Source organism: Agelaius phoeniceus, unplaced genomic scaffold (assembly GCF_051311805.1).
Source record: "Agelaius phoeniceus isolate bAgePho1 unplaced genomic scaffold, bAgePho1.hap1 Scaffold_110, whole genome shotgun sequence".
NCBI classification, from domain to species: domain Eukaryota; kingdom Metazoa; phylum Chordata; class Aves; order Passeriformes; family Icteridae; genus Agelaius; species Agelaius phoeniceus.
In genome coordinates this window covers 715,272-740,796 of record NW_027509876.1, presented here as the reverse complement: position 1 = coordinate 740,796, position 25,525 = coordinate 715,272, and the positions used below count along the sequence as shown (strand labels likewise).

The following is a 25,525-nucleotide window of genomic DNA, read 5'->3' as shown; positions in this document are numbered from 1 at the left end:
GGTCGAGATCCTTGAGATCTCTTTTAGCACGGGTCGAATTAGATTGCGCTCTCTTTACCTTCCAATCCTGAATTTGTGTGTTGTTGGGTGTAAACAGCGTCAGCTGCCCTATGGTGCAAGGGCCTCCGACCAGGCGAGAGGGGATGCCTGCCCACGCCTGGTCTCCGCAAATGAAAAAGATCCCCCGGGGCAGAGACAGCGGCTGTCTGGCGTAGGTGGAAGGGTTATAAATGTGGAAGACAGTGTCGCACCACAAGCCGGCGGTGTACTCATCCTTGAACTGTCTCATGTGTTCAAACCGTTTGTCCCCGGGGGTGGGGGAGTAAACAAACTGAAAACAAAAAGAGGCGTTGGTGGAGCCGAGCAACTCAAGTTGGGACGGTTCGGTGTCTAAGGGAGCCAAGTTCTTGATTGCATCCCTCCACACGAACCTGGGGTCAACGGAAGAAGGGAGAGGTTTAGTGGTTAGGGCAATTAGGGGAGGGCCAACAGGGTAGGGAATCTGAACGGGAGAAAGAGGGATCCCCACGAGGCAGGTCGACATCGGGTCCTCTGCTGATGCCAGGTTGAGACAAATGTGCTCTTGGCCGAGGGCGCTCGCGAGGGTGCGCCAGACATTGGCCTTTGGCTGGGGGATGATCCAAGGGTCCGCGGTTGGTATAATCGACCCAATGAGGATGACTGCCAGGGCGATGAAGTGACGGGCCAGGTCCATGTCGGTGAGTAAGCAACTAAAACAAACAAGAGGGAGAAACGTAAGAAATACAAGAAAAGAACTCAAACTTGGTTCTGCCCAAAGTAGGGAGGGATTCAGGATGTGGATGGTTCCATCTCCCTAGGGTTTCCGCCGCCGCTGCCAACACGCCTCTGTGACCTGACCCACGTTTTCTGCCCCTGGAGTCTTCCCAGGGCGGAAGGGCTTGACCCATTTGGCTGGGATCCACCTCGGACCTGAGGGGGTGGACACGCAAGCGTATCCCCTTCCCCAAGTCACGAGGTCGAAAGGCCCTTCCATTTTCCAGGTCTCCGGATCCTTAATGAGGACAGGAGGCCTGGCCCTGAGCTGCAGCTGCTCGTGTCGCCCGAAGTGTCGCACAATGGGCGGGTTCAAGTTCTCAAACGAGCAATTCAAAAAATTGATAGTATAAAGCGCCCTTGTGAGACGGATATGGGGGGACTCCACCTTCACGGCCACACGTTGTTGTTCTAGAACTCTTTTGAGGCTCTGGTGGGTCCTTTCCACCACGGCTTGGCCTGTCGGGGAATAGGGGATGCCGGTCTTATGTTCTATTCCCCATTGCTGCAGGAAGCTTCGCAGCTCCCTGGACTTGTACGCTGGGCCGTTATCTGTTTTAAGAACCTTGGGGATGCCCAGGACAGCGAACGCTTGAAGCAGATGCTTCTCGCAATCCGCTGCCCTTTCCCCTGTGTGGGCAGAGGCTTAGACTGCGCCAGAGAAAGTGTCCACGGATACATGAATGTACTGAAGGCAGCCGAAAGGTGGAAAATGGGTGACATCCATTTGCCACACCTCGCAACTGGATAGACCTCGGGGGTTAGCTCCCAAAGGTATGGACGGGAGCTGATGGGACTGGCAGTGGGGACATGTAGCCACGATCGCCTTGGCCTGTTCGCGGGTCAGGTGGAACTGACGAACTAGGCCTGGGGCGTTTTGATGGAATCGCTGGTGGCTGATCTTTGCCTGACCGAACAGATCAGGGAGAGGGGCAGCTTGAACGGGAGCGGCAAGGGCGTCAGCGCGCCTGTTGCCCTCCGCAATGAACCCCGGCAAATCAGTGTGAGATCTGACACGCATCACATAATATGGTTGCTCTCGGTGGGAGACTAAATGCACGAGCTTTGAGAGCAAGTTAAATAAAGGAATGTTTGATACCTCCTGTAGGATAGCATTCTCAGCTCTGGAGACTACACCTGCTACATAAGCCGAATCTGTAACAAGATTGAACGGCTCAGAGAACCTCTCAAAAGCTCTGACGACTGCGTCTAACTCAGCAATCTGAGGCGATCCTTCTACCTCAGTGATGTCGGCCTCCCACCGCTGAGTCTGAGGATCCTTCCAAGTCATGACTGACTTGTGGGATGCTCCAGACGCGTCTGTGAAAACTGTCAAGGCTTTCAAAGGGGTCCTACTTTGAACCGTTTTAATAGATAATGTGAATTCTTGATTGAATAATTTATGGGCCGGTCGATCAACTGCAATTTGGCCGGTGTAGCTGTCCAAAGCGAATTGGAGCATTTCATTGGTCTCAAGGAGGTGATCAAGCATTTTTCTTTTTAAATGGCCCGAATCGAATTTTAATGGAATGTGAATGCACTCAAAATCCACACCTGCCAGCTCCCTGATCCGCGATCTGGCCTTTCGGATCAGTTCTGCCACCAGCTCGGCGGGCTGCGTCATCCTCTTGGACCTGTGATGGCTGAGGAATACCCACTCTATGATTAAGAGGGGATCCCCCGAGCCCCGGTCCATGCCTTTGATGGTTTTGTCCCATTGAAAAATCACCCCATGGAGGTGTGGCAGTTTACCCAAGATAATGAATTTAAATGGCAGGCCCGGATGACATCTGTGGGCCTGCCTGGCCGAGATGGAATTTTGGATTTTCTCCAGCGCTGCCTGGGCCTCTGGAGTAAGGGACCTTGGAGAACTAAGCTCCTCTCCCCCTTTCAATAAATTGAAAAGGGGGGCTAGGTCTTCAGTTGGAATGCCTAGCCAAGGCCTTACCCAGTTCAAAGACCCACACAGCTGGTGGACATCTGCCAGGTTTTTGATGTTAGTTTTAATAGCCAATTTTTGCGGCACAACGGTCCGCTTTGTTATCTCAAGACCCAGGTACTTCCAGGGTGGCATCCGCTGAATCTTTTCGTGCTGCAGCTCGAGCCCTGCACCAATCAACACATCGGTTGTCAGGTCAAGCGCGTGGGTAAGTAGGTCGCTGGTCGGGGCACACACCAAAATATCGTCCATATAGTGATAGATGATGGTGTCTTTGGTGGCTGCACCTATCGGGGACAGCAAGGAAGCGACGTACCATTGACAGATCACTGGGCTGTTCTGCATGCCCTGTGGAAGGACCCGCCAATGGTAGCGCTTGCTTGGGGCTTCACGGTTGATGGAGGGAACCGTGAAGGCGAAACGCGGAGCATCGTCCGGGTGTAGAGGAATTTGGAAGAAACAATCTTTTATGTCGATGACTGCCAAATTCCAATTTTGGGGGAGCATTGTAGGGGACGGCATCCCTGGTTGGAGAGGCCCCATATCTTCAATGATGTTATTAATTTGGCGGAGGTCGTGAAGGAGCCGCCACTTGTCCTTGTTGGGCTTTTTGATTACAAACACTGGGGAGTTCCACGGAGACGTGGTCTCCACCAGGTTGCCCTTAAGTAGCTGCTCCTTAACGAGCTCGTTGAGCGCCGCCAATTTTTGTTTGTTGAGCGGCCACTGCACTACCTGTACTGGTTTATCTGATTTCCAATTCAGCTTCCAGGTAGGGCGCTCATCAGTGACCACTGCCCGAAAAACCTGGGGAGCCGCTGGAAAGTCAATTCGGGCTCCCCATTGGGCCAGGAGGTCTCTCCCCCACAGGGGTTCCGCATAGTCCAAAATGAATGGGCGTACTGAGGCCAATTGCCCATCCGGCCCCGTAATTTGTACAATGCTCTTCGATTGTCTTGCCAATTGCAAGCCCCCTACACCACGAACGTGCCCTGGCGCGTTTTGCAACTCCCAATGTGACGGCCATTCCCGGGAGGGAATGATCGTCACATCTGCCCCGGTGTCCAACAAGCCCTGAAGGGGCTTGCCCTCTCCCCCCTTTGAGATATAACAATTGAGATGGGGTCTTTCCCACCCCAGGACTTGGGCCCACGCGACCGTTGGAGTGGTGGCTTCTGCCGGTGGATGTCCAATGGCCCAAGTCATCTCAGGGACAGGGATCGCTTGCGCGATCACCTGTCCTTTGGGCAGGAAAATGGGGGGTTGGACACAGTGCAGCCCCACGGCGAACTGTCCCGGGTCCGATGGTAGGAGACCCGGGATTATGTTCACCTCGTGTGGTGTGTGTTTTGTGTCCCCGACAACGACGTACTTACACCTTATCCGCCCCCAGTTACCTGGGCACTCCGGGTCTACTGACACGAGCCGAAAGTTGGAGTCCTTAAGGTGGAGAGGCTCCGTCAGCTGCAACCTGAAGGGTTCAAAGGCAGAAAAGGTGGTTAGAGTCGGTGTCGGTCTAGGAGTATAGGTAGAAGTCAAGTCCAGTATGAAATTGTCACATTCGGCAGACGGCGGTCCCTGATTTCTCCCCTCCCTGCGTGTTGTTTCGTGTCCCGCCTTATTTTTGTCTTTGCGCAGGGGGGAACTGCGCTGTGCTGTTAGTTTTTTGGCGGGACTACCCTCTTTTGTCCCTGCCCCTTCTTGAATTCATAAAACTCCCGCCTCAGCGGGCAGTCGGGCATCCAGTGCCCGATTTTGCCACATAGATGGCATGGGGCGTTGGCGGTTGAAGGTCCAGGAGCGGATGGACGTCCTGCGGCTCCGACGAAGGCATCTTCCTCGGGCTCCATGGCGGTGCTGACTCGGGGCGGTGGTGTCTTTCTCCTCTCTCCCTCCCTAGATGGTACGGCTCGGACCTTCCGGACGCAGACCTCGATCAAGTCGTGCAGCAAGGGGGGCGGGTGCACCGGGAGGCTGAGGATGGCGTCTCGGCATACGCTGTTACAATTGGACGCCGCCACCTCCTTGATTATGTGTTCCCGGGCCACTTCGTCCTCCACTTGCTGCTCGACTGCCTTTCGCAGCTTTTCTACGAAATCGAGGAATGGTTCCTCTGCGCCCTGGAAGATCCTAGCAAAGGGGAGAAGAGGAGCCGCCCCCGGCAGCGCCAGGAAGGCCTTCTCGGCCGCCCGAGCCGACTCCCGGAGTGCCTCCCGGGGTATGGTACTCGCCTGCGAGTACCCATCTGCCCAGGCCCCGGTCCCCAAGAGCTGGTCGATGGCCAGGACATTGCCCATGAGGTCCACCCCGGTATGGGGTTGACCCCACAGGCCTGGGAGAGCCTCTGTCACTCCCCTCTTCCAGGCCGCCTCCCACAAGGCCCGCTCACTGGGATTGAGCAGGCACTTGAAGAGGCGCCGGATGTCATAGGGGGTGACATCGGCCTCAGAGAGCGTTGCCTGCAACACTCCCTGGAAATATTCACTGTCCCGGCCATACTCCTTTTGCGCCTTGACCAGCTCTTTTATCTGCGCATGATTGAGAGGGACCCACTGTCGGCGCACCCCACCATCCCCCTCATGGTGGTAAATGACCGGGGCCGCGGATGGTATGGCAGCAGGCCCCGGTTCCTGGTTCCCGACCTCCCCCCCCCGGACCCCGAAGCGTGGGAACCGGAAGGAGGAGCGTGGGAACCGGAAGAGAGGGAGGCAGGGGCGTGACTGGGAACCTGGGCAGGGAGGTCCGATGTTGAGGGACCCTCCCAGGAGGCGGAGTCAAGGGGTGGGACACACTGATTGGCAGGGGGTGGAGCAACAGGAGGTGGAGCGATGGGAGGTGGTCTGGGAGGGATCAAGGGAGGAGCTACGGTGGGAAACGGGGGAGGAGAGATGGGAGGGTAGGTAGGAGGAGGAGTGGGAGGTACTGAGGAGAGGGAGGGGTCTGGGAAGGAGGAGGGACTGGAAAAGGGGCAGGACAAAGAGGCGGGACATTGGGAGTGGCTGAGCGGCAGGAAGGGATTGGGATTTGGTATGAAGGGGTTCTGGGAAGAAGGAGAAGAGGGTTTTCCCGCCGACTCAGCCATGCGGTCGCCTCCATCTTGGGTTCCCTGGGAGCCATTTTGAGTCATTGGAGGCAACCGGGGATAAACTGGGGATTTTGCAACTGGGGGACACGAACATGGGGACTTAGAAACTGGGGACGGCGAACACGGGGGTTTAGAAACTGGGGATTTCGGGACAGGAACAGGGGAAGCAGGAGAAGGCGAGGAGCCTCTAGGAGTCTGGCCAGGACTCTTAGGGCAGGGGGACGGAGGATTCCGAAGGGGGCCAGGGGACGGCTGAACCTCCTGCGCCTGGCTGGAAGGGCGAGCTGCGCCCTTCAGAATCCCCGACTTGCTTTTAGGGTGACGGGAAGGAGGGTTAGGGGTAGAGGGAGCCGAACTTGAACTGGGGTTGCAACTAAACGTAACTCTTGGTCTCTCTGAGTCCCCTTTTGCTCTCAAAATGTTTTTAACTTGAGAGGATAAAAATGCCAATTGTGAGAGCGAGGCGTCCCCTGACTTAACCAACTCCGAGAGTCTCTTAGAGACTCTCCGCCAAAAGGCAGGATCTTTGACTAAGGCAGGGGAGACTTCGGGGAACTCAGAGGAGATCCATTTAATCAACTTCTTAACTTCCTTCTTATCAAACGAACAACCCCCCCCAACAAGGATACCCGCAACTTGGAAATAAAGCCCTTTCTGGGCTGCTGAGAGCTTAGCACCCATAGCTCTATTAGATGTTGTAAATCAGCAGCCTCAGCTGAGCTCTCCCCGCACCGGTTAAGGAAAACGAAAAATTGAAAAAGGGTGCCACCCACCGGCCCCCGTCTGGATACTAAAGGGATGGTGACAAAACACCAGGGGAAGAGAAAGGCGACAGGGAGAGAGATGGAACACTCACCAGTCCGGGGGGTGACAAACGGAAAGCCGGGGCGGAGAAGGTCCTGCAGCAGGGACGACTCCGGGTGCTGGAGCTGCCGTCCGAGGTCCCCGGGGAGCGCTGCCTCAGGAGTGAGGTCTGCTCAACCTCGGGGTAGTTCCGCGTCCAGGGGATTTTTACAATCCTGCCCGTGGGGTCCGTGCGCCGATGGTCCAAGCTCTACTGACCCTAACGCCGGTCAGGAGCTGTCCGGAGAGGTGCCCCACGTTGGGCGCCAGAACTGGAGCAGTGGCCGGATGATAAAGGTGCCCAGGCTAGGGAAGCGAGTGTCCAGCCAGCCTCCAGCCAACCGAGCACTGCCCAGGCGCGAAGCCCAGACCCTGTGCTCAAGCGATGGTAGGCTTCGGGGCAGATGGCCGCGGGTAGTGACTCCAAAGCCGCAGGGCGCAGAAGAAAGGGCGACTCAAATCTCCGTGGGGTAGGAGGTTTTATTGGAAAGGGGTGTTGGTGGGTCGGGGAGCTGGAGTCTGAGCCCTGAGGCAAGGAAAAGCCTCAGGTTTTATAGAGGATAGGCGTGGTTGGGAACAACAAATCGGGAGAGGGGTACAAAAGATACATGGAAGATTGATAACAGCAAACAACCAACAGGGAACAGTTGCGGGTGGGGCCCTGGCCCCTGAACCAATCACCCAACACCCCAGCCAGAAGCTTCTGGAAGAAGAGGCAGGGGTGCTGGATGACTGGCAGGCAGCCAGGGGAGGGGAACAGACGAGATACATTGGGGTAACCAGGACAACGTGGGAGGGGTATAGGGATTGACGCTTACTGGAAACGAGGGGTACAGGGACTGACACTTACTAGAAACTTCGGGCAGAACCATTACAAAAACGGGGGGGAGAACTGAACAAACATAGAACAAACCACAACAGGGATGGAGCACTGCTGTGCTTTCAGGAAGCTATTCTTGAAACCTTCCAGCATTCCAAGCTCCTTTGCCCTCCTTGGATGCTTGCCATAGAATCCTTCTCAGCTGGGTTCAGAGCATCCTCAGGTTGGCTCTTCCAAAATCCAGGGTTTCCGAGGTGCTCAGCAAGATCTGTAACTCCACAGTGCAGTACAACTGCGCATTCAGCACAGGAACCTTTTCAGCCTGACCTGCCCTCATTCCTCTGTGTCTGTGCACAAAACACGGCATGGAAGAGAACGGCAGGAGCGGCCTGTGTGTCCCAGGGCCCCGGATTTGCATCGCTCCAGCTCCACAGAGATGCAGGTAAAGCAAAGAAGCCAAACTGTTTATTAATGGAAGGCGAAGCAAAGGGATGAGCTGGGAGGGAAGAAAGGGGATGGGCAGGGTCTGAGGGCTGGAGGGAGGGAGCTGTCAACAGGGAGAGAGAAGGCAGGAGCCATGGGAGCTTCCCACAGGCTCAGTTGTGCAGGTCATCAGCTGTGCCTGGAACTCCAGCCGATCCCCTCTGGTCTCCAGGTGGTCTCACCTTCCAAGGGATCTGGAGGTCTTAAAGAGACACTGGTTCTTCTGAGCCAGCAAATGAAAGTTCTGCAGCTCTTCCCTCAAACATCACCTGAACAAATGTGCTTATGCAGGAGGGGCTGTTGTCTTCACTCAGGGCTCGAAGGGCTGGTAGAGAGAGGAACAGAGCCACGGTCAGAACGTGGATGTGCAGGAATCCAAGGAGACCTTCCTGCCAGAGCCATCCCAACCCAGCTCTTGCCATGGCCGCAAGAGAGGAGAGGCCAAGGGGATCAGCTGCAAAGTGCTGGCCATGAATCCTCCTGCCTGCATCCCTGAAATCTCTGTGTGCTCTGCCCACGCCACCCCTGGTCCACACAAGGAGCAAAGCCCACTGCAGCCGGGGCAGGGATTGCAGCTCCTGCCCAGGCATTGCAGCTCCCCCAGCCAGCCCCTGCTGACAGCCCACTGCCCTCATCACCCTCACGGAGGGCCTGGAGCTCTTCCTTCTGCCCCATCAGGAGCACCCAGACAATCCCTGGGAACACAGGCTAACCAAACTAAGGCTGCCCTGGCTGTTATCCAGTTTGCTTTATGGCTTCATGAGGTGAGGAATTAATGGATCTTTAACTTCCTCTGGAAGGCAGGCACATGGATTCAGAGCTATCACACACTAAGTGTATGGTTTTGGGGGTTACTTTAATAATGGTTCTTACTGTGAGGAAATGACACGGGGGCAAATTTTCTCCCAGCCCTTCACCCAGCTCTTTGGGTCTGCCCCACCAGTTTTCAAAGGGTTCAGATCCACACAGTGGCTGGTGTTGCTGATAGGCCTGTTACATTTAGCATGCAGAGATAAGGGAAGATTAACCTGGATAACCACGCTGACACCTACCCCAGAGACAAGGGATGCTGCTGCCCCAGAGGCTGACCCTGCCCCACAGCCCACCTCAGAAATGAACCACCCAGGCTGGATGAGGGTTCTAATGAAAGAGATGGGTCAGATGCTGAAGGAGTACATTTCCACAGCTGGTGAAAAGCCATCCCCCTGCCTCAAAGAGGGAGAGTCTGATGGTGCAGCAGTGGAACCCACAGATGTTACAACGTTCCAGGTTCCAGCTGAACTGCAAAGGCAGTCACAGCCAGCAGTAGTCGCCCCTGTGGAAATAAGGAGATCTAAGATGAAATCAGAGCACCCAGATGAGGATATGAAAGGAGGGCCTTCCCAACGCCCAGGAGAGGCAACAGTTGAGGTCATCACCGAGTCCCTGACGTACGAAAGTCTCCGTAATCTGCACAAAGACATTGTACAACAGGGACGTGAGGCTTATACAACCTGGCTACTTTGGGTCTGGGACCTTATGGGTACAGGTGTCCAGCTGGATGGTGGTGAGGCAAGGAATTTGGGACACTTGACTCAGGACTCAGGTATGAATCTGATTTTTGTAAGGGAGCCAAGGTCCCTTTCCCTCTGGGAACAGCTTTTAATGAATGTCAGAGAGAGGTTTGTCCACAGGGAGAGAATGCAGGACCAGCACCACAGAATGCACTGGAAGATTCTTGAGGAAGGGATCCAAGAGCTGAGAGAAGTGGCAGTATGGGAGGTACTCTTTGGGAGGGATGGACAGCATGATAATGACCCCAACAAGATCAGGTGCACAGGGCAAATGTTGTGGAGTCTGGGAAATCTGGGGCCAGCTCAATACACCACCTTTATTGCAATGATTAATGCCAATAACAAACGAGAGACAGTGGGTTCTGTTGCCAACAAGCTTAGAAATTATGAGAGTGTGATCAATGTCCCAATGCAGGCTCATGTCTCTGTTGTGGTCCAAGAACTCAGAGAGGAGATGAGGGAGATGAGGGAGGAGGTGAGGAGGAACAGTTCCCACATTGCACCAGTGTGAGTCACAGGCCCCAGAGTCAGAGCCCAACGTTCCCCAGCTAGAGAGAGGGTACAGCCCACGGGCTGACCTGTGGTTCTTTCTGCGTGACCTTGGGGCAGACATGGGAAGGTGGGATGGGAAACCCACTTCTGTCCTGGCAGCACGGGTGCATCAGCTCAAGGAGGGAAACACTAATCGAGGGAACTCAGTAAAGTGAAGGTAGCCCCAACCTCCCATGACTGAGCTGCTGGGTAGGATCCATCAGATCCCCTGGAAGGTACCTCGACCATGTATGCCCAGGGTTAGAGGGGCCTGCCTCTAGCCAGGAAGAGATACAGGAAAACCAGATTTTCTGGACGGTGTGGATCCGATGGTCTGGCACATCAGAAACACAAAAATACGATGCCTTAGTTGATACTGGTGCGCAGTGTACCCTGATACCATTGGGACATGTGGGGGCAGAACCTGTTTCCATTGCCAGGGTGACGGGGGGATCCCAGCAATTGACCCTGTTGGGAGCCCAGGTGAGCCTGACTGGGAAGGAGTGGCAGAAACATCCTATTGTGACTGGCCCTGAGGCCCCGTGTATTCTGGGCATAGATTTCCTCCAGAATGGCTGTTACAAAGACCCAAAGGGACTCAGATGGGCTTTTGGCATAGCTGCTGTAGAGGCTGAGAATATCAAGCAGTTGAACACTTTGCCTGGACTATCAGAAAACCCATCTGCAGTAGCTCTCCTGAAGGTGGAAGAGCAATGAGTGCCGATTGCCACCTCGACAGTGCACCGCCGGCAATATTGAACAAATTGAGATGCCGTGATCCTCATCCACAAAATGATCCGTGAGCTGGAGAGCCAAAGGGTGGTCAGCAAAACCCACTCACCCTTCAACAGCCCCATCTGGCCTGTGCACAAGTCTGACAGAGAATGGAGATTGACTGTGGACTATCATGGCTTGAATGAAGTGACTCCACCACTGAGCGCTGCTGTGCCGGACATGCTGGAACTCCAGTACGAGCTGGAGTCCAAGGCAGCAAAGTGCTTTGCCACTACAGACATTGCTAACGTGTTTGTCTCCATTCCTCTGGCAGCAGACTGCTGGCCTAAGTTTGCTTTCACCTGGAGGGGTGTGCAGTACACCTGGAACCGACTGCCCCAGGGGTGGAAGCACAGCCCCACCATCTGCCATGGACTGATCCAGGCTGCACTGGAAAAGGGTGAGGCTCCAGAACATCTGCAATATATTGATGACATCATTGTGTGGGGGAACACGGCAATGGAAGTATTTGAGAAAGAGGAGAGGATCATCAGAATTCTGCTAGAAGCTGGCTTTGCTATCAAGAAGAGTAAAGTCAAGGGACCTGCCTGAGAGATCCAGTTCCTGGGTGTGAAGTGGCAAGATGGACGGCGTCAGATTCCCACTGAGGTCATTAACAAAATCACTGTGATGTCTCCACCAACTAACAAGAAGGAAACACAAGCTTTCCTGGGTGCCATAGGTTTTTGGAGGATGCACATTCCCAAATACGGTCAGATCGTGAGGCCTCTTTACCTGATCACCAGCAAGAAGAGTGATTTCCACTGGGGCCCTGAGCAGCAACAAGCCTTTGCCCAGATTAAGCAGGAGATTGCTCATGTGGTTGCTCTTGGCCCAGTCAGGACAGGACCAGAGGTGAAGAACAAGCTCTACTCTGCAGCCAGGAACCATGGCTTGTCCTGGAGCCTTTGGCAGAAGGTGCCTGGGGAGACTCAAGGCCGACCACTGGGATTTTGGAGTCGAAGCTACAGAGGGTCTGAGGCCAACTACACTCCCACAGAGAAGGAAATCTTGGCTGCCCAGGAAGGAGTCCAAGCTGCCTCAGAGGTGATTGGTACAGAAGCACAACTCCTCCTGGCACCCCGACTACCAGTGCTGTGGTGGATATTTAAAGCAAAAGTTCCCTCTACGCACCATGCCACCTGTGCTACATGGAGCAAATGGATTGCTGTTATCACACAGCACACCCGTATTGGAAACCTGAATTGCCCTGGGATTCTGGAGATAATTACAAACTGGCCAGGAGGTGAAAACTTCGGTCTCGCTGATGAAGTGACAAGAAGTGACACGGGCTGAAGAAGCTCCACCATACAACCAACTGCCAGCAGAAGATCCACGCTACGCTCTTTTCACTGATGGTTCTTGCCACATTGTGGGAATGAACCGGAAGTGGAAAGCAGCCATATGGAGCCCCACAGGACAGGTCACAGAGGCCATGAAGGTGAAGGTGGATCAAGTCAATTTGCAGAACTCAAAGCTGTTCAGCTGGCCCTGGACATTGCTGAGAGAGAGAAGTGGCCAAAGCTCTACCTTTACACTGATTCATGGATGGTAGCCAATGCTCTGTGGGGATGGCTGGAGAGGTGGAAAGAGGTTAACTGGCAGCATGGAGGAAAACCGATTTGGGCTGTTGATGAATGGAAACAAATTCTCATTTGGGTGGAGAAGCTGCCTGTGAATGTCCGCCATGTAGATGCCCATGTCCCCAAGAGTAGAACTAATGAGGAGCACCAAAACAACGAGCAGGAAGACCAGGCTGCAAAGATAGAGGTGTCCAAGATAGACCTAGGTTGGGAACACAAGGGAGAGTTATTCCCAGCTCAATGGGTCCATGATGCCTCAGGCCATCAGGGCAGAGATGCCACCTATAAGTGGGCACAAGAGTGAGGGGTGGATCTAACCATGGACAGTATTTCTCAGGTTATCCATGACTGTGAGACGTGTGCTGCCATCAAGCAGGCCAAGGGAGTGAAGCCCCTATGGTATGGTGGGCAGTGGTCCAAGTACAAGTATGGGGAGGCCTGGCAGATTGACTCCATCCCACTGCCCCAGACACGCCAGGGCAAGCGCTGCGTGCTGACCATGGTGGAAGCCACCATGGGATGGTTGGAAACCTACCCTGTGTCTCATGCTGTGGCCCGGAACACCATCCTGGGCCTGGAAAAGCAAATCCTGTGGAGACATGGCACCCCTGAGAGGACTGAGTCAGACAACGGGACCCATTTCAGGAACGGCCTTATCAACACCTGGTCCAGAGAACATGGCATTGAATGGATCTATTGTATCCCCTATCATGCACCAGCTGCTGGGAAAGTTGAATGGTTCAATGGATTACTTAAGACTACCCTGAAGGCACTTGGCAAGGGAACTTTTAGAAATTGGGAAATGACCTTAGCAAAAGCCATCTGGATGGTCAACACCAGAGGGTCCATCAGTTGAGCTGGTCCTGCCCAGAGGGAACCCCTGCACACAGTGGATGGAGATAAAGTCCCTGTTGTACACATGAAAGGTATCTTAAGAAAGACTGTTTGGATTACTCCCACCTCAGTCAAAGACAAACCCATCTGTGGGATTGTTTTTGTTCAAGGACCTGGTTACTCTTGGTGGGTAATGCAGAAAGATGGGGAAAGCCGTTGTGTACCACAGGGAAACCCAGTCATAAGTGAGAGCTGTGTGTAAGGTTTCATTGTGATGCAGATGGAAATAGAATAAGGCATGGATAATGTCCTAGACTGCAAGGTAATGTGTGTGTTCAATTCCCATCTGTTAGAGGTGGGCCAGTTATCATCTGTTAATTGGGCAGTTTTTCTTTATCTCTTCCACAAACCAATCCTCCCTCTGGGCAGACATCTGCTGTTAATGGGCCATGGAGTGTCACTGCATGACTGATAAAATTACATCTTCCCATTGTGAGATGCTCTCCCCAGAGGGAGGAGCCAAGCGTTCCTGCCTGGATACAATCTGAGATTTTGGGACACCAGAACAGTCTTTCCACTGGATTCCCAGAGGAGCACCTGCCCCTTCCACTGCATTCCCAGAGGAAGACCAGGCCCATCTACACCACCACTGGATCTTCAGAGGAAGACTACACCCTTCTACAGGATCACTGCTCCAACAGAACCACATCTGTCTGCAGGAAGACTGCAGGAGGACTGCAGCCACTATTTTCATTGCACTGCTAGCAACACCCTGACCCACAGTGTGTCAGGTCATATTCTGATTCTATCAGTGTTGCTTTGTATTACTGCATTGTTTATTTTATTTTGATTTCTTTGCTAATAAAGAACTGTTATTCCTGCTCCCATATCTGTGCCTGAGAGCCCCCTTAATTTCAAAACTTTAACAATTTGGAGGGAGGGGTTTTACATTTTCCATTTCAGGGGCAGCTTCTACCTTCATTAGCAGACACTTGTCTTTTCAAACCTAGACAAGGCAAAGGTTTCAAAGCCTCTGTTATAAAGCAAATAAAGTTTGAAGGAACAAATAAAATAAAATAGGAATTGGGGATGTTCTATTAGTTCCAGAAGCAGTGTGAAATTTCTTAGGACAGGATTTACAGGTGCAGTTTGACATTGGGGTGCTCCCAGTGAAAGGGAAAATGGTAGTTAAGCTTCTCCAATAAGGGAAGAAAATGAGGAGAAAATTCATGACATGATGTGAGCAAAACCAAAAAACTGAGGCAAATTAAACATGAAACCTATAGTAATAAAAGTAGTTAATGAAAACCATCCCGTTTGGGTATGACAATACCCACTTTCCCTGGAGGGGAGACAAGGACTGCAGCCGCTGATCCAGGACCTACTTGAGGACAGGACCTTAGAACCATGTATGTCCCCCCATAATAAACCCATATTACCAGCAAAGAAGTCAGATGGGACTTACAGGCTTGTCCAAGATTTGAGAGAAGTGAACAAAAGAACAGTGAATCGGTACCAAGTAGTGCCTATTCCAATTAGGATTAACAATTTCGCTGATTTAGAAGCTAAAAATGCAACTGAATCAGAGACAGAAAAACTAATAATAGTATCAACCGCCATGAGAGAAATGCAAAAAGTCCCTGTATTCAGTGGGACAGAAGAGGAAGAACTCCTTAAAATAGGAGCCAAGAAAGACAACAAAGGGAAATGAGCAGATAGAAGGAAATATTAATAAACCCCTTGCCAGGAAAATGCTAGAAGGCATACATGGAACAACACATTGGGGTACACAAGCGCTGAGTGATCAATATCTAAGGGGCTGGGGATGCACAGGAATTTTCAGAATAGCTAAGCAGGTAACTGAACAGGGTGTGATATGTCAACAAGTGAATAAGAAAATAATGAGGAAAACACCCAGGGGAGGGTGAGAACTGGCCTTAAGGCCCTTCCAAAACACCCAAGTAGACTTTACTGAGCTTCCCCAGGTACAACGGTGGAAGTTTTGCCAGTGATAGCAGATTACGTGACTCATTGGGTAGAGGTGATACCCACTGTTAAAGCCAATGCCAGTGTTGTGAGTAAAACACTTCTAGAATCAATCATTCCCTGATATGGGATGGCAAACAGGATTGATTCAGACTGGGGAACTCATTTCACATCAGAGATATTTCAGAAAGTCTTTCAGGCCCTGGGAATAAAATGGGAATTACACACTCCATGGCATCCACAGAGTTCCCGTTGGGTTGAGAGAATGAATCAAACTCTTAAAAGAGCTCTAGTTAAGCTAATGACTGAAACCCAAATGTCATGGATAAAATGTCTCCCTTTGGCCTTATTAAGAATTAGAACCCAACCCCAGTCAGATCTGGGGGTCCCACCCTATGAAATGATGTTTGGGTTTCCCTTCCTGACCTCACCCCAGAAGGCTGCCACCCATGAGGAAGGGGAAGCCAATGCCAAGAAATAAGGGATGTCTATAGCACAAACCTTAGAGGGGCTAAGACATAAAGGGGCAATTCCTCAAACTACCACCCTGGATTTCAGAATCCATAATATTAATCCCGGGGATTGGGTGATGATTGAGCCATGGAGAGATCAGCCTCTAACTCCCCAGTGGGAAGGTCCCTTTCAGGCACTGCTCACCACCGAATCGGCCGTGCGAGCTGCAGAGCGGGGATGGACTCATGGCAACAGAGTCAAAGGCCCAGGAGAAGAACCCAAAGAGTGGACTGTAACATCCAGGCTGGGTGAAACAAGATTGACTCTCAAGCAGACACTCAAAGACAACCAGGAAAACACCAAGATGCCCAAAAAGCAGAGTCAAGCTTCCACCAGCCAGCTCGAGAACTGTCTTCCTGTTTTCATGGGTGAGAATTACCAGCATCTGTTGAGGGGAAGTACACAAGTGACAGTAAAAGGTAATGGGACAGCTTCTTTAAGAAAGTAAGAAAAAGGAAGGAGGGCAAGGCCGGGTTGGCCCCTTTGTTTGCTACCAAGAAGGCTCCATAGCCCTGCTGTGGGTAGCAACCCCATAGGCATGGTAAGGTAGGGACAAAAGGCCATTCCAGACCTCTGTAATTCCTCAGTTGTCCTTTAATTCAACAGGGACTGGAGGGCAGGACCGAGTTGGCCTCTGTACTCACCCCTAAGATGCACCAACTATGGGTAGCAGCCACAGAGGCACGGTAGATGGGAGTCAAAGCCACACTGGACCTCTGGGATGTCCTTTTGTCCATGCCAAATAAGTGTGTCTATGGAAAACCTGAGACTTTTTTTCTCCTGTTCCCACTGTCCTTGCCCCCATCAACAGATGCTGGTATGACTCATTCAAGAGAGAGAGAAAAATTTTGACTCAGCTGTGTGAACAAAATGACTTATAGGAAAAGAAAGGTGAGTTTGTTATAGAAGAGTAATCCTAGGGTTGACTCTCACAATTAAGGGGTGAATATTAAATATATGTTAAGAGAAGTTTTGTAGATGTACAGTTATCCTTCCCCTCCCCCTTGCATTGCTATCACAGGATGGCCTCAGTAGCTGGGGCATTTGGGAGGGTTGGCTTGTTCCTATGGCAGCACCTGACCTCCAATCAAGGGGTGAGACAGTGATCTCCACCACTGGACAGAGAAGAAGGAGTCGATTGACAAGACTTTGGGAGGGGCTGGAGGTGTGAAAGACAGAACATCCATTTTGTAGATGAGCACACAGTGACTGAATCCTTTGCTCCTGCTGCTGTATTCTTTTCTTTCTTCAGTCTTCTGTTGTATTTTGATATGGTCTTAATAAAGCATTTACATTTTTGAAAGTGAAAATCTTTTCTCACATGGGGTTGGGGAATATGGGGCAAGGTTGTCCACACAGGGTCACCTCTCAAGGTACAACTTCACTGACCTGGCCAGACCTCCTTAGGAGAGACCCTGGATCAATATCAATCACAGAATGCTGCAATCACCTTTTGTATAATAGAAAGAGAAATAAAAGACACCCTTTGAGATAGGACTACATATTACTTAGAAGCTCTTTGAAATATTTCTCTATAACAGTAAAAGGAAATCTTCCTGCTGAACTGCTGCAGACCAGAGGAAATCAAGGCAGAGCCATGGTTTGTCAGGACTTGCTTGATCCTAATGAGCCCCGTGGTGAATTTGAAGCTGAGTCTGGAACCTCAGGGCCTGAGAGGAGATTGCAAAAAAACTTTCCAGGAGTCCAAGTCAAAAGAAAACCCCAAAGTGTCTCAAGGCATGAATGGGCCCCACTGAGGTCCATCTCCAACACAGGCTCCTCATGGGCTCCTTGGAGGAGAGAATTGGAGGCAGAAATTGGACAAAACACCTCTCAGAGATTCAGAGTGGAAAGGAACATCCAAAGTACCTTAAAAACCTTGAGTATCTCAAGGCATTAATGAGCCCCACTGAGTGTCAGTACAAAGCTCTCAAGGGACTCATTAAGCAAATGACTGGGGCCATGATTGCACAAACCTCTCACAGAGTCTGTATCAAAAATGAAACACCAAGTACCTTAAAATAATTGAGTACCTTGAAGCATTAATGACCCCACTGAGTCTCCTTACTGACAAAGCCTCTCCAGGGACTAATTACAGCAGATAATTGGAGGCTGTGACTGCACAATTTTTCTCATAGCATCTGTATCAAAGGGAAACACCAAGTAGCTTAAAAAACTGAAGTACCCTGAAGTATTAATGAGTCCCACTGAGTGTTGTTACTGACAAAGCCTCTCCAGGGACTAATTACAGCAGATAATTGGAGGCCAGGATTGCACAAACCTCTCAGAGACTCCAAGGCAAAAGCCAAAGCCAAAGTCCTTTGAAAAAGCTGCAGTCCCTGCAGGGAGCATGAAGGAGCCCCCAGGGCCATTGCTGAGCAAGGCTCCCCAGGGACTCCTTGCAGCAGATCCTTGAGGCCACTGGGATGTGGGCTAGGGGGGGATGCTGAGGGCAGCACAAGGGGCTGACAGTGCCCAGCCTGGCTGGGGCTGGGCCAGGAGGCCCCAGGGCCTCAGCACAAGGTGTCTCCTCCCAGCCCTTGCTGGCACAGACCCTGCTGTGCCCCAGGGCACCAAGACTTGGCTTCTCTTTGTCCCCACCTGTCGTAACGGCGGGAGAGATGCGACACACCATATGCGATGAATAGCAAATCTCGAAGTTTATTGAAAGTTTACACATTTTTATAATAGTGTTAATGAAGCTTATGCATATTGCAAAATCTGAGCTCATTATTGGTTAAAGCACACTATAATCAAACACACTTACTTCTATCTCTTAACAATTATTTTGCTTCTATGTGTACATTCTTCTAATTTCTCTACCTTGGGATAACTACATTTTCTGGCAAGCAATTTTCTCCCCCGTCTTCCCGTTTTAGAGAAGGTCACTGTGACCTTCATCAGTAATTGGGCATCGGTTGCTCAGTTCTCAGCCTGTTTCTCTTACCCTTATCCATTGGTATCACATCGGAATGTCTTTTCTCAGCTAACCAATTCTCTAAAAAGCTCTCTACATCTCCCCTGTTTTTCTGTTGAACAAGCATAGTTTGATTAAATGCAGTAGTTATCATCTTTCGCACCATATTCTGCAAGCATATACAAAAACAAGGCAAGACTAATACTAACAGCAAAACTACAATAGCTACTACAATGCTAACTTTAATAATTGAACGTAACTATGATTTTAAGTTTAAAGATTTGAGCCATCTATCAATACTAAGGTTTGATCTGTGTGAAGCTTTTGTTTCAGTGAAGTCTAACATATCAACAAAGTCTTTCAGCATCTTGGTTAAACACAGGAAACAGAGAAAAATAACTCAGAACTAACTCACCTATAAAATATTAAGAAATACAAATCAGATGATGTGTTTTAGATCGGATATTTGACACAAATAAGCAGTGTAGAATAACTCATGTGCTTGTGAATCTCCTTATGCAAAGCCAGTGAAGAACTTAACACATGTGAGACAAGCTACAGCTCACACTGGTTATTTTCAGAGGAAAAAAATATATAAGAAGTGATGGAGAAGTTACAAGTTGAGTCAGGTGCTTAGAGTATTGCAGGTTTGCTTTAAATTGAACAGGTACAAGAAATATGTTTCTAAGTACAAAGGGACGTTAATGCTGTGGTATAATTTTTTAAACTCATATTTTCTTTCAGATTAAAATGTAAATTAAATGAGAAAATATTTTAAATGACATATTGTGTTCTCACTTGGACAAAGAAAAAGGATAACAACTAAGTACAAAATACTCTTTGTTCGATGTTACAGGAAAAGCTAAGCAACAGTTTTGTTGTAGACTGAAATCATTATTTAAACAATAGAATGAATGTTTTCTAGGCCTCAAACATCAGTGTTTATGCTTTATGTTTTAAAAGTCAATTGATGCTTAAACAGTAGGGATGAATATATTCTTTTTGGTAATTATTTATCAAAATTGTCTACAATAATAATACTAATAATATTAATATTATGGTTGGAAGTCTATTATATATTTTAGTATCTGTTTTGAGTGGAAGTTTTGTTGTTTTTGTTGTTTGGAGGGAGTTGTTTTTTTGTGCAAACTAACATTCAGGTTAAATTATAATTCTAAATGTTACATGACATCTAGTCCAGTTTTCTAAACATATAAATGTATACAATGAGTAACAGTTGTTTTGATTTTTCCTTTGCATCTGTGTAAGCAGTTATAGCATCCGATAAGGGCTTTAGTGATCTTTTTTGGGCATTAAATCTAACTCCACTGTCCTATCACGACCCTTTTTGAGCAAATCAGTTAAAATGTCAATTTTCTGAAGAAGAGTTTTATGTTGTTGAAGTGGAGGAGATATCCATTCCAAAGCCCGTATCTCCCCCGTTTTTCTGTTATGCTAAGTAAGTGCACTCAGTAAAAAATTTTTGTCTACACCAAACTGTCAGCTGTACAGGGAGATCAAAATCACGTCTCTGAACACTGCCCTGTGTAACACGGTCTAATATCTGCTGCAGTGTTTCAGCCCGTTCAGGGGTTATACGAACAGGCTGTGCTGGATTAGTTCCTTTTAACAAAGGTCAAAATTCATCTAACAGTTCATTGTTCGATTCGCATAGGTGGAAAAAGAATATACAGCATAATAAAACTCTCTCCTACATAGCTAGCGTCTGTTATTCTAGATAAAACAAACAATCTTAACACTGTAGCCGAGAAATGTCTTAAAAGCAAAACTCTCACAGATAATTCATCAATAATGAGTGGTCTTTTTACTCTCGTTGGGACTTTTGCGGGTGAACAGTTACCAAATTCACTGTCTGCTGCTGGTGCTAGGTCTACCCTGAGGCTCCCGGCGGTTGCGGGCTGAAGGCAGGTTTAGCCGAAGTGGTGATAGCTACGGGCAGCCGCGGGGCGGGCGGACTCACCGGAGCCCGCTTCCCCACGGGGGGTGGAAGGCCCGTCCTGCCGTCCCCCCCTCGGCTCGGGGACGGGGCGGCTGCGGAGCGGAGCTGGCGGCTGCGGAGCGGGAGGCGGCCGCGCTGCAGCTGCTGGGTCGCCCAGGGCCGGGGCCGGCACGAGCCTCTCCGGCGGGGCGGCTGCGGGCTGTGCGCTGCGGTAGGGCAGCGGAGGGTGCGGGTCTGGAGCGGGAGGAGGCGGAGGCGGTGCAGGGTTTAACACCGGGGCAGGCGGCGCGGACGGCACGGCTGGAATACGCGCGGGGGGGCTACTGCCCGCGGCAGAAGCCGATAGCTGCAGGGAGCTGCTTTTTAGAGCAGGAGCCTGTATCGGCGGGGACCCAAACTAGTCTCTGCAACGCCTGTTGCGTTCACGGGCTGCACTAGTCTGCTGGGCAGCTCTTTCCTCTGCCTGGTATTCTAAGAATTCAGCATGCACGACTCGCCATAAATTTCTCAACTCTCTCGCGGTCTTATCTTCATCTATGATTGCACGCCACAGCTTATTTTCGAATATACTCCATTCTGACAACTCATGCACTGTATGCGGATTACGAAAAAACTCTTGTGCACACCTATAAGCTAACAACCCAGGAAGTTCTTTCTGTAAATCTATCTTTCTAATCTGACGCCCTCGTAAAAAGTCAGTAAATAAATCATATGCTGCTTGCTTGTCTTTATCCATTTCAACGACGATTGCGCGCTTCTTGCAGCCCTTTTCCAGCTTCGGCAGCACGTATCAGCCGGGCCCTGCTATCAGGTCGCCCGGGGCCGGCACTTTCTCTTTTTCAGCGGTGCTTATTGCCGTCTTCGGCTGCGATAGGACCTGAACTTGACTTTTACGCCTCTGACCGTGGCTAGTCCCGAAGGTATCACGTCGGGGTCACCATTTGTCGTAACGGCGGGAGAGATGCGACACACCATATGCGATGAATAGCAAATCTCGAAGTTTATTGAAAGTTTACACATTTTTATAATAGTGTTAATGAAGCTTATGCATATTGCAAAATCTGAGCTCATTATTGGTTAAAGCACACTATAATCAAACACACTTACTTCTATCTCTTAACAATTATTTTGCTTCTATGTGTACATTCTTCTAATTTCTCTACCTTGGGATAACTACATTTTCTGGCAAGCAATTTTCTCCCCCGTCTTCCCGTTTTAGAGAAGGTCACTGTGACCTTCATCAGTAATTGGGCATCGGTTGCTCAGTTCTCAGCCTGTTTCTCTTACCCTTATCCATTGGTATCACATCGGAATGTCTTTTCTCAGCTAACCAATTCTCTAAAAAGCTCTCTACACCCACCTGTCATCACTGCCTGCAGTTCTCTGCTCTGCCTGCGGCCTGGGGACACTTGCTCAGTCGTGTCCCTCTCTGGGACCCATTAAAAGTCCAAGAAAGTTTGGAGTTGGATTCTGCCTTGGAGTTCTGGAGAGGTTTCTTCAGCTCCCTCTCAGGGACTGATGTTCAGGGCCTGAGCACAAAGCCCCAGAGGCTGATTAAAGTCCTTGTGCTGTGTCTGTGCTGCTGAGCTGGGCTGAGCTCCTGGCCCAGAGGCAGCTCCTGGTCACCAAGAAGAGCTTCAAAAGCACATTTCTCTTGATGAGCAGCTCTTGTGCCAGCCCAGCAGGGCTGGGGCACTGCCTGCAGCCAGCCCGGGCACAGCACAGAGGCACAGAGAGCTTCAATCAGTCAGGGCTGGGAAGGGGCTGAGAAGTGCCTGGGGCACAATCACTGCCAGCCCTTGGCATAGGAACCTCTGGCTGCAGGACAATGCAGCTGCAGCTCCTGGAGCCATCTCCTGCAGCTGGAACATGCCAATGCCTGCAGAGCCTGTGAGTACATTCTCTGCTTGTCTCTTGTGCAGAGCAGCCAGGGGTGCCCAGGGCTGTCCTGCAGAGCAGGGTCCTGCAGCCCAGGGCGCTGTGCTGGGGCAGGGACTCTGCTGCCTGCCAGGGACAGCTCTCAGCCAGCCTTGGCAGCTGCTCCCAGCACTGGGGGACAAGATCTGGGTGGGAGGAGACAGCTGGTGAGGCTTGGGAGTGTTCTCCTTGTGTGGGGAGGATGTTGCATTGTTCAGGACTGCTCCCAGCATGGCATTGAACTGCAGAACATTTCCAAATAAATTATACAGGGAGTATAGCAAGGCAGGGGCTGCATAAAAGGGGATATCCTGCTTTTTTAATCTACTGCGCTGAGTTGGAAATTGCACAATGATATTCATCACTCAGTTCAGGTTGAGGAAAAAAAAAAATATTCTCTGATCAGAATAAGCCAGGAAGCAACAGCAATCACCACAGGACCCCTTAGAGGCAGCATCAGTGTTGCTTTTCCAGTCTCCTCAGGGTTGCTCTGATGTTGCCATCAGAGCCTGCAGAGCCAGAGCTGCCCCTGGGCAGTGCCTGAGCTGGGAGGGCTCTGCAGGGCAGAGCTGAGCCCCCAGGGCTGGGCTGGGCTCTGGCAGCACTGGCAGGGCCCAGGCCTGGGCACAGGGAAGCAGCTGCTGGCAGGGACAGCTCCAGGCAGCAGAGCCCTGGGCAGGCAGTGGGGGGAAAGTGCCCCCAGCCTGTGCTGGGATATTTCAAGTCCTCTCCAAACCCAACTATTCCATGATTACTTTTCTTACAGATCCCCATGCCAAGGCACCACAGCAAATGTCCAACAGCAGCTGCATCAGGCACTTCCTCCTGCTGGCATTGGCAGACACGCGGCAGCTGCAGCTCCTGCACTTCTGCCACTTGCTGGGCATCTCCCTGGCTGCCCTCCTGGGCAACGGCCTCATCATCAGCGCCGTAGCCTGCGGCCACCACCTGCACACGCCCATGTTCTTCTTCCTGCTCAACCTGGCCCTCGCTGACCTGGGCTCCATCTGCACCACTGTCCCCAAAGCCATGCACAATTCCCTCTGGGACACCAGGGACATCTCCTACACTGGATGTGCTGCTCAAGTCTTTTTCTTACTGTTCTTCATTGGAGGAGAGTTTTCCCTCCTGACCATCATGTGCTATGACCGCTACGTGTCCATCTGCAAACCCCTGCACTACGGGACCCTCCTGGGCAGCAGAGCTTGTGCCCACATGGCAGCAGCTGCCTGGGCCAGTGCCTTTCTCAATGCTCTCATGCACACAGCCAATACATTTTCCCTGCCCCTGTGCCATGGCAATGCCCTGGGCCAGTTCTTCTGTGAAATCCCTCCAATCCTCAAGCTCTCCTGCTCAAATTCCTCCCTCAGGGAACATGGGCTAATTGCAGTTAGTGCCTGCTTGCTATTTGGCTGTTTTGTGTTCATTGTTTTCTCCTATGTGCAGATCTTCAGGGCTGTGCTGAGGATCCCCTCTGAGCAGGGACGGCACAAAGCCTTTTCCACCTGCCTCCCTCACCTGGCCGTGGTCTCCCTGTTTGTCAGCACTGTCATGTTTGCTCACCTGAAGCCTCGCTCCATCTCCTCTCCATCCCTGGATCTGGCCCTGTCAGTTCTGTACTCAGTGGTGCCTCCAACCCTGAACCCCTTCATCTACAGCCTGAGGAACCAGGAGCTCAAGACTGCAGTGTGGACTCTGATGACTGGATGCTTTCAGAAACATTAAACTGTTGGCCAATTTCTGCAAATCACTTGTAATAAAACTCATCTTTTATATTTCTTCTCGGTTTCATTTCCTTTGTTTTTACTTTTACTTTCCTTTGTTTTACTTTTTTCATATTGTCAATGAAGAAAAGCCATTCCTTGTGCAATTTCTCATTTTATTTCTCTCTACCTTCCCTGTGGCCACAGATGAGGGGCTGCAATCTCGGTGCCTTTAAAGGAACTAAAGGATCTCCCAGCAGAGTTTTCTGCAGAGATGCCCTTTTGTTGCCTTCTCTGGAGCTGCAGCAGCAATGTCTGTGTGCAGAGCTGGGGCAGATCAGTGCTGGCCCAGCAGCTGTGCCCAGCAGCAGCAGCAGCAGCAGCACTTGGTGTTGCCAGTGCTGCTGCCGTGGCCCTGCCCCGCTGCCCTGGTGGCCCTGGTGTTGCTGCAGGGCCTGAGTGCTCTCGGGGCCGGGCACAGCCCTGGGGGTGGCAGTGCCAGGGCTGCAGCAGGGACAGGCCATGGGCACTGCTGGGGCAGCGCTGACGCCTCAGGCCAGGCCCTGGGGGCTCCAGGCTCCTTGCCCAGGCTCTCTCAAGAACACGGCCAGGCCAATGCTCAGCACAGAAACCCCCGTGAGCAGCCCCAGGCTGGCCGTGGGCAGGCTGGGGGCAAACAGCATGGCTGGGGCTCTGCAAGGGCCCTGGGCCAGACGGGAAGGAGCAGCAGAGCAGGGGCTGATCCATGCCCAGTGCGCTGCACAGCCCAGGGCAGCGTCCCAGAGCGTCCTCATGCAGCTGCCAACAACATCCCCCCTCTGCAGCCCTGGCCTCTGCCCCAGCTCACACAGGTGCCCCATCCTTGCAGGCACAGACACGGCAGCACTGCCTCAGCAGCCCCTGTTTGCATTGCACACAGCAGGGCCAGCACCCCCATGCTGTTGCTGTGGGGACATGAACCTGAGGGAGCACAAATGCCATCAGCCCCTGGGGCCAGCTGGCAGTTTCCTGTGCCACTGCAGACGCTGTTGCTCAGAGCCAGGGCTGCCTGGCAGCCACCCCCAAACTGCCCTGAGCATTTCGTTTGCTTCACCTTTGCTTTCTTTACTCTTCTGGTACAAATTTCTTCCTCCTATTGCCCATGCCTGTTTCCTGCCCTGCAAACAGCCCATCCCTGTTTGCCCTTCCCTTCTGGCCCCACTCCCCATTGCAGTTCCTGACTTGGCACCATAAGAATGTCCCTTGGCCTTCTTGGCCACCTGGGCACACTGCTGCCTCATGTCCAGCCT

At 51.3% G+C, this 25,525-nt stretch overlaps 1 protein-coding gene across 1 annotated transcript; it reads left to right on the top strand.

Annotated features, from left to right (window-relative positions):
* Positions 1–23,325: 23,325 nt before the first annotated feature.
* LOC143692972 (olfactory receptor 14A16-like) lies at positions 23,326–24,258 on the top strand. The gene has a single exon (XM_077173051.1). The coding sequence runs from the start codon at positions 23,326–23,328 to the stop codon at positions 24,256–24,258; it is 933 nt and encodes a 310-aa protein (XP_077029166.1).
* Positions 24,259–25,525: the final 1,267 nt, after the last annotated feature.